The sequence below is a fragment of the Mastomys coucha genome, unplaced genomic scaffold, assembly GCF_008632895.1.
Source record: "Mastomys coucha isolate ucsf_1 unplaced genomic scaffold, UCSF_Mcou_1 pScaffold5, whole genome shotgun sequence".
Taxonomy (NCBI): domain Eukaryota; kingdom Metazoa; phylum Chordata; class Mammalia; order Rodentia; family Muridae; genus Mastomys; species Mastomys coucha.
In genome coordinates this window covers 113,547,669-113,557,239 of record NW_022196911.1, presented here as the reverse complement: position 1 = coordinate 113,557,239, position 9,571 = coordinate 113,547,669, and the positions used below count along the sequence as shown (strand labels likewise).

Below are 9,571 nucleotides of genomic sequence, written 5' to 3'. Positions count from 1 at the left end.
GGCTGCTCCACTGTGACCTGTTACACCCTACAGGACCAATGGCTGCTCCACTGTGACCTGTTACACCCTACAGGACCAATGGCTGGGATGTAGCTCAATCCCCAACAATCAACTGGATATAGTCCAGTCCCCACACAGAAGATAAAGTCACCATCACCAGAAGCAGAAGACAACGGAGACACGAGCATCCCTCCCAGACCCACCATTCTTTGTTTTGTTTTGTTTTGTTTTTGTTTTTCGAGACAGGGTTTCTCTGTATAGCCCTGGCTGTCCTGGACTCTCTCTGTAGACCAGGCTGGCCTGGAACTCAGAAATCGCCTGCCTCTGCCTCCCAAGTGCTAGGATTAATGGTGAGCACTGCCAGGCTCAGACCAACCATGCTTAAGATAAATCCGTTTAGTATATATTCAGGATAAAGAGCAACACAGACCTTAGGGACCATCTAACCACTGGGTGTAAAACAGGGCAGCATACATCTGTGAAATACAGACAGACAGACAAACCGACAGCTTTCTCCCTTCTCTCCCTTCCTCCAAGTGAACTCTCGCCATGTTGCCCAGTCTGTACTAAAACTCTAGGCTCAAGTGATAGATCATCCTGAATCCACTTCAACTCCCTCAGTCGCTGGAACTTAGAGGAACTGCACATCATTTTCCTTAAACAAAAAACTGTCACCCCAACCTCCAAGCATGCACCCCTTCCCAGGATGGCAGGCAGTGCCCGATATGTCACGTTTACCACGGCACCACTAGGAAACGCACACAGCTTTAATTCCTGCACAATTCAAGACAGAGAGATCCAGGCCACCAGTAAGAGCTGCCAAACTACCTTAGCCTGTCTCTCTACAGTGGCCCAGCCAGGAGGGGCTGGAATGAAAGTGTGTGGGAAAGGACAGAGCCCAGTGCACAGCTGGTCACATCCCACCTCCCATGGACCAGCCTTCTGCCAAGGGCTTTCTGCACACATTCCACAGAAACCTGCCAATAAAGCCATGGCGCACAGCGCAAGCATGCCACCCAAGTCACCGGGTTAAAAAGAAACTATAAATAGGCCAGTGGCCCAGTTTACCCTGAAGAGACTGGCACTTAGCACACACATCCACAGTATCTGCCTGCACTCATCAAGGGAGCGATGGGAGCAGTGGCTTTTGCCATGCGTTAGCCTCCACCTGCAGGTCTTTGGAGGGTGGAGAGCAGTTAGGTGACTGGACTCAGGCTGGGCCCTCTCTGCTCCTGGAGGCTTAAGAGAACAACTGAATCTGCAAAAGGTTGCCGTGGGAACACACAGGACAATGACCTAGTTTCACTAACAAATCAGAGGCAGGGTGCAAACAAGGAGGAAGGCAGCTCAAAACAGGGACCAACAGGCAGGCACCCAAATGCAATCCACTTACTGGAAGCAGAAGTCAAGTAAGTCAGTGGTCCCCAACTTCCTGATGCTGCGACCCTTTAATACAGTTCTTCATGCTGTGGTGACCCTGGCCATTTTCATTGCTATTTCATTAACTGTAATTTTGTTATTACTGTGAATTATAATGTAAATATCTGATATGTAATCCCCACACAAAGGGATGGAGACACACAAGCTGAGAACAAGTAAAGTCAGCCATAGAACCATTTTCATTTTAGGTTTCTGAAAAGGAGGCAGCATGACACCAAGGAAGGATGACGTCAACTATAGTGGCGACATGGGCAGCCGACTACACAGCCCACTTGTGACAGCTGTCAGCCAGCCCGTCACCAGGGCCTCTACTGAGTGCAGCAGGGTCTGGTACTAAACCTCGTCAGGGACAGCACGATACATCACGTGTGTCACCACCACACACTCAGACATGACCATCCCCATGACCCTCAGAGCCCTGAGACAACAGCACGCCAATGCCTACCAGACCTTCGTCACCATCAGTGGCCACGGCCACACTCTGCCACGGCCACACTCTGCCACAGCCACACTCTGCCACGGCCACACTCTGCCACTGCCAGGCAGCACCAACACTGAGCTTTACCACGGTCTCCTCTGGAGAAGGTGCTTACTCATCAAAGTGGAAGTTAACTCCACCTAGGCACAGTGGTGCTGCCCTATAATCTCAACTACTCGGGACATGGAGGCAGAAGAGCAAGCATCAAGGGCCAGCATCGAAAGCACTGGTTGCTCTTGCAGAGGAGCCAAGTTCAATTCCCAGCACCCACATGGCAGCTCACGACAGATTATAACTCAAGATCTAGAGCAGATCTGATGCCCTTTCTGACATCTGAGCATACCAAGCACACATAGGATGCACATACATATGTGTAGGCAAAACACTCACACACACAAAAATAAAATAAACATAAAAATAAAAGGCCAGATGACACTATTACAATCAACACTGCTGATATGTGGATCCTCAGGGAGAGGAGCCACCCCCTCAGGACACACCCCAGCTCTGGATTCTGCTCAGCACCTCACAGAGTCCAGAGGAGCTCATAAGAAACAGCAGGCGCCCTTTCCTCTTGTTTACCAATGGCCAGAACAACAAGGCTTAACTATAAATGCCCATTTGATGTACAGGATTCATCTGTGTGTCTGGTACTTGGAGGTGGGCAAAGAGGCACCAGAAAGGGGCAGAGGAGGGTATGGCTGCCCATCACATGGCTATTCAGTGGGGGTAGGGCGCAGGTGGAATTAACATCTACGCTCTGAGCAAACCTCTTTTTTCCTCCTTTCACCTGTGTCAGAGAGAGGCTGTGAGATACAAAATGGGAAATGGGAAAGACCCTCAGAAGAACAGGAGGAAGGCTACAGTGCATTTGTGCGCTCGGCTATTTAACCAACAGCCACGCAGCAAGTAGGGCTTGGGGTTCTTCAACTGCACAGGAACCATTTTCAATGGATAAAGAATCCCTGGGTTTCATCAGCACAGAGGGGCCTTCTTTTGGGGAGGCCCTGGATAACCTATGGACCCAAGAAAGCACAAGGCCCCACTCTAGCCCCGTAAAAGAGGAGTCCCCACCAAATCTAGGCAAGGGTTCAGGTGGAAAGGCGGAGACTCGCTCTTCAGGCCTGCTCGCCTGTGTGCTTTCAGGACTCAGGGAAATGAGGGGACACCACTGCCAAAGAGCACACAGGACCTTTGAGAAGAGAAGCAGATACAATCATACGCCAAAGACCCAGCACTGACAAAGTCCTACAGACAAGTCGGAAGTGTGGCTGACACCCAGCAGGGGCCACATGCCCAGGGAGCACGAAGCCTTGGGTTCATCCTCCCAGCAGAGAAAGGGAAAGGAAAGGAACAGGGGAAGGGAGAGAAACATGAGGCATGCCTCCAGAGGTACCAGGGAAGCGGGGCAGGACATACTGAACAAGATCTGAAGAGACAGATGGGAAAGGCAAGCATGCCAGGCAAAGGAGTGTAAAAAGACACGGAGGGGCAAACGGCACCGGCTCGAAGACTGAGAACACGGTGATTTTACAGGGCTAGGGGCAGGCAGGAAGGGCCCCATAGGAACAGCAGGTAGCAGGAAATCACCTCCAGAACAGAGGGAATGAGGGGTCCACAGGTGCCCTGCGGGGCTCAAAGACTGAGGGGGAAATGAACAAGGAGCTGGGTCACCATCACTTACAGAACAAGGGTTCAGGGTGAGAGACTGAGGGGACAGACACAAGGGCACGATCTTCAGGGTGTCTGACTACAGCAGTGAGGAAGAGGTTCGTGTCCAGAAGGGAGAGGGTGCCCAGTGTGCCCCCCCCTCCCCAGGCAGGATGCCAGGGCAGGAGCAGGACAGGACAGTTATGATGCTTGCTGGGGGGGAGGGGGGGCAACACTCTCAGAGCCCTGCCATCACACACCTCCCCTGACCACAGGGACAGCTGTCCTTGTCAGAAAATTACCACAGCTCTCAAGCCGGAGCCTCTCGGCTCTCTTCCCCCACGTCTAGCCAGAGAATCTTTAACACACCTAAAATTCTCTCTGCTGCTTTGTTTTTGAGTCAGGGTCTGACCCTGGTCTGAGTTTGAGTCTCCCTTGCAGTCACATGCATGGCTACACCTGCCTGGGCTTTAAAGCTTGTATTTTGTCCTGAACCCTGACCTGTGGAGCACACTGGGTATTCCCAGGAGACCATAAACCCTTTGGGTAGGCAAGGCAGCTAAAGCAAGCAAAGGAAGCCATCCAGGAATCGTGGCTAGCCGGAACCTGACGACACGGACTTCACCTTGGACCAGAACCTTCACAAAATATGTCGGCACGCACGTTATCAGGAGCACGACTGACAAAAAAAACACTGACCCAAGAACATCATCGTCCCACCAACTCCCCTCAGCCACCACAGGGCAAGGAGCTGGCACCTTCGCCACTTCTGCAGCTGTGGAAAGTCACAAACGCCTGCTCAAAACTGTCCTTTCAGCTCTGTCTGCTTATACGCCATTTTTTAATTCAAATGAGCTAAAAGAACCGTTAACATTTGTTAAATGTTGTTGATGCCCAACCCAACAACAAACTTTCATTTATTCAATCAAAATGCAATTAAAATGTGACCCCACTGTCTGTACTAGGCAACGCTCAGCTGACAATTTTCTGCAATCCACAGTCACAAAACCTGGCTTCAAAGGAACACAGGGTACGCTGGAGGAGTCCCTGTCCTCCTAGCCTTCTCCCCTGGACTAGCACACACCTGTCTGGTGGCCTCTCCCCTTCCCCTTCCCCCTCCCCCTCGGAGGATGCGGTCTAATGCCGCTCTCAGGGCAACTGGTTACACACCACATACTACGCTACTGTCTGCCTTAATAAAATAAATAAATAAAGCAGAGCCAACGCTGAGGCTCTCTCACTCAAAATCAGAGTCAAGGAAAGGGTGCATAGTACAGTACAGGACTGCAGCCACTGACCACTCTAGTTCTAGAAAGAGGGAAGAAATATATTTTATTTTCAGACCTAAAGGAAAAACTAACAATCCAAGAGGAAGCTAGCCAGTGCCAAACAGAAAAGCAGTTTACAAGTTTTTTAAAACTAGGGTTGGCTAAGAATTTGAATTTACGCACACTCTGCATAAAATTTGCAAAGCAAACTTCCTAATTTTGAAAACAGTAAAGGACATCAAAAAGTCTGAAGGCTAAGCAACCCAGACACCTTTTTATGACATGCAGGGTTAGAAGAGGCTGAACTCAGCTCATGACCACAGACAGCAAGATTTCTGGGGGAAAAAAAAATGTCCATTTCTTCTGGGGAAGGTAAGCTGACAGAGTACAAGCACACGTCAGTTCTCTCTTTCTGCCTCCTGGGTCTCAGGATCAAACTCAGATCACAGGCTTGGCAGCACTTGCCTTCACCAGCTGATCCACTCACCAGCCCACATGGAGCTTTTTAGAACAGTTTTGGCAAACCTAACCCGCCAGCCCCATCCTGCGTCTCCACACACACCTCCTCCCTGACTCCAGCAGCTTTGCCAACTAAAGAAAGGTCAGGTGACTCCCCAGTGGACACCCTGAGCCTCAGTCTACAGAAGAAGAAGGTCCAGTCTCTCTCTAGAATGTGAAATAGGCCATGTGACAAGAATTGGCCGCTCAAAAATTCAAAAGATGCAACCAAATGCCACTGAGTTGACCTGGAACCACAGGCTGTAGCCGGCTCAGCAGAGCCAGGGGGGCAGCGTAAGCTAAGCCAGTGCAGAGTAGGACAGAGGGGAGTGCCCAGGGGCCTGTAGAGTGCGGGGTCCATGGGGTGCTGGTCCAGGCGAATGCTTCCAGAAGCCACCCTCCACCAGCAGGCTCCAACACATCCCAGTGGGAATTCCTCAACTTGTATTCGATTCCTATCACACCACACTTGTGTCCCTCTAACAAAGACCCTTTCAAATTGGCTGGGATCAGAGGGGCACGAGGGAGAGGGTGGGCTGCTCCATACAACCCCATAAAATATTTAAGGGAAATACGAAACTATTTTAGGACACAAAGCCCCCACCATAACAACAAAGAGGCCTCCCACCTGACAGCGAGCCGTACAGAGAGCTGTCTGTGGTACAGGGTGCACTGTCCTGTCCTGACAGAAGTGGGCAACTATTGTTAAAACTGACTGAGCTGCACAGCTGCATGAGGCTTTCTCGTTGTACTCAAGAAACACTTCAATCTGCAACGTTCCTTTGAGAGGATTTAAGATTTTATTTTGCTTTTCAAGACTACTGATCTAACTAATCTCAAAGCACACTGCTGAGTAGAAGTTCCAAGAGCAGGCAAACCTGAGCCTCTCGACATAAAGAAGAGAAAGAGGTGATATCACCTGAGGGCAGGGACCAGGCGGCAGCCAGGCAGAACGGTGTACAGCTGTAACCCTTCCATCTGGAAGCCTGAGGCAGCCTGGGATCCTCATTCAAACAGGAATGGGCATAGGACCCAGACACGGCAGAGCTCATCTCCCTATTGGACTATGCATGTTCTGAAAGTGGTGCCGGTGGCACCTGCATATGCTGGGTGTGTGACTCTTCCTGTGTCACACATTTCCCCATGGGCCTCACAACACCACAGTGACACAGAAGCAAAGATACAGGATGCTAGGCAGGAGTTCACAAGCCACTGGAATAGCCTGTGGCTTGTTTTTAATCCAGGAAAATGCTTGTTAGCCCAATTCAGGTAGATAAAAAAAAAATTAAACACTTCAGCTACACTATTTGTGGAATTCTGGCTTGAATCATGGATTTGCTATTTGCTGGAAAAACTTACTAAACAGAACTATTTATTACCACGCAGGGGGAAACTCCATCTCACAGTGGTCAGTCCTGAGACCAGCTAAGACAAATTCCCTCAGGAATAGCGCTTTCTGCCAGACAGACAGAGGAAGGAAAGGACAGCTCTGAACATCACTCCCTGTCCAGCAGCTACTCCCTGTCCAGCAGCTACTCCCTGTCCAGCAGCCACTCGAACAAAGAAAACCAGCAAAACTCTTGGGAAATGCTTGGTCAGGATCTCACTTGTGTGTTCTCCGAAGGTGCACGATGCAAGCTCGCATGTCACCCCAGATACATTGCAAAAACACAAATGTACAGATTTGCGGTTTCAGAGGCTTATTGTTTAAAACCACCAGACTCTGGGCGCAGGTCACAGTCACTGTCACATAACAGAGCAGAGCTCGTGAGGCAATGATAACAATGAGCGGAGTTTGCAGATCATCCAAGTTTAATCTTAAAAAGAAGCCAGAGTAAACAGAAATGTGGAGTACTTACAGCCATAATTAACTCAAAGGGATGTTTATACACCCGCACTGGGGACTGGTATTTCTGCACCATGGTTGTAATTCAATAGCAATCTTCTCACTCCTGGAAAACAAAAATATGTGTAATAAATAACCACATTACAGAAAAAAAAGTGAGTCTGGATTCTCATACTGTCACATCCTAGAGACGGCCGCAGATCAGAATCCCAAACATATACACAAATGAAAAAGGATTTGCTGAAACAGTCTGACAGGGGAAGCAAGAGGGCATTAAAAGACGGCCCACATGGAAGGAGGGGCCACACTGATCCGGGGGAGGCCCTCTGCCCCCTGTATGGCATCCCTGAGTCTCTGGCCTAGGTCAGGAGATCTAGTCCTCAGCAGCCATGAAATCCTAGGATTCAGTGATATTCTCTTGAACAACATCTACAAGGAGCCAAATAAAAGTGAAACACGTTAAGGCAAATGCTCTGGGGAGGACACAAAAAGCTGGGGGGCCCTACTGTCTTCTTAAATGACGGGATACTCCTTAAGGGCAGGCTTCACATGGAACTTGGTTGTTTCCTGTTTTCTAACTGCTCGCTCCAGCTTCAGAGACTGTCTACAAAGAGCGGGGAGGCTGCCCAGCTCCAGCTTAAGGGGTTCCAAAACCCTCCGCTTGCTCCTGAAGCTGGGATCCTGCAAAGCAATCAATTACATGCTCAAGCCTGAGATCAAGGGACCCTCCTTGGCATACAGAATCACTCCAGTGCTGGCAAGGGTAGCCTTCTCTGCAAACACCCTTGTGTGTTTGGAGTCATCTAGAACATTTTGCTCACCTACATGAAAGAGAAGGAAAAAAAACAAACAGATATATAAAAAGGAACGAAAGTCCAGTGAGCCCAGTAGTCCGTCCCACTGAGGCTCAATCAGTCAGGATGTTATTTTATCTGAATAGTCAAAAGACATTCAAAAGTTCACAAACCTGTATCGAGGTATGCCAAATTACAGCTGTTTTAAGAAAACAAACAAAAAACCCCTACACTGATATGCTTCAGAGGGCTGCTACCTACAGCTGCACTTCTACAATGTTTACATTGCTTTAAACAGGTCTGGAACTTTCTCTGGTAGGTTTGCTTGGCATGGCACTCGGAAGGAGCAGGTTATGCTGGAAAACCACCCTCCAACAGTTGGAAAACTACAAAGGCTAGTAACTCTGGGTGACCTCAAGCATGCCATTCGCCTTTCCTGATTCCATCTCTGTGAGTGAGACGATCTTACACTCCCAGCTCTCAAACCATGAGCCAGACTCCTCGGTTCTCCAAACTCAAGCCTTCATTAATCTCGATTTAGGCGCTGACGCGTCCGGGAGCGCAGAGACCGCGCGTTCCATTCACTCTCGTAAACCTTACCACGCTAGTGCGCGGTGGGGAATCTAATAATCGTTTGTATCTTTTTTAATTGAGAAAATTAGTTTTCGGGTATCTCTCAAATAAAAGGAGGATGATTACCGGGTGCTGACGGGTAGGAGAGAAGATGCAAGCACTGCGTGGTGCCTGTATCAAGAAACTCTTAACCAAAGTGACTACACTGAAGGACCAGCTTGCTCGCCAGCTCCCTGAACTTGAGCCAGATCTCGGCTTAGGGAGGTCTGGTCCAGATCCACGCCCTGCGCGGGCATCCGGACTGACCACCGCCAAATAGCACCGGAGGCCGGGGCTGCCTCTGTTGCATGATAATTGGTGTTTGAAAATCAGCCCAGGGTCGGCCCCGGGGGAGCGCCTCCCTGCAGGCTGGGGCTGGACGGAGGGGGCGGCGGCGGCGGGACCCAGCTGGCTCCGCAGTCGGGGAGATGGAGAGCGCCCCGGGCCGTCACGGCAGAGGGACCCGGCCGGGGGCGGGGACCCAGGCGCGCTCCCACCCTCCACGGCGACGCGCGCTCACCTCTTGTCAGAAGGACCCGGTCGGGGACGCGGGGCGGCGGGATGCGTTCATGCCGGCGGCTCCGTGAGGAGAGAGCCGCGCCACGGGCTCGGCTGCCGCTGCTCGACCGCCGGTTCCGGGGATGGGGCCCGGGCGGGAGGGCCGAGGGGCGCGGCAAGGGCTCGAGTGGTTGTTACGGGTGACGGGGAGGGAGGGGCCAGCCCGGAAGAGGCGCGCGTGCGCACACCAGGCCGAGGGGGGCGGGGGAAGGAGCTGGAGGCGGTTGCTAGGGAGGGGGAGGGGCGGCCGCCCGGCTGGCTAGGGGCCGTACTGCGCCGGCGCGAGGTACGGATCTGCGCGTGCGTAGGAGGGGCTCGGGACGTGGTTCGCCCGGACTCGGAGCGAGCCTCCGTGGCTCCTTCTCTTGGCGTCCCGGGGAGGGGGAAGGACCATGGCGGCGGGCGGAGCTTCGCACTTAGCGGCCCA

The 9,571-nt window shown here is 51.4% G+C and overlaps 1 protein-coding gene across 2 annotated transcripts in view; it reads right to left on the bottom strand.

Moving 5' to 3' along the window:
- Sec14l1 (SEC14 like lipid binding 1) overlaps window positions 1-9,321 on the bottom strand; it is a 47,126-nt gene extending 37,805 nt beyond the window's left edge. For both annotated transcript variants that reach the window (XM_031351208.1, XM_031351209.1), the window contains exons 1-2: window positions 9,107-9,321; window positions 7,194-7,286 (exon numbers count right to left, since the gene is read on the bottom strand). In XM_031351208.1, coding sequence (XP_031207068.1) covers window positions 7,194-7,256 — 63 coding nt within the window. In that variant the 5' untranslated portion in view covers window positions 7,257-7,286; window positions 9,107-9,321. The remainder of the gene's footprint in view (window positions 1-7,193; window positions 7,287-9,106) is intronic.
- Window positions 9,322-9,571: the final 250 nt, after the last annotated feature.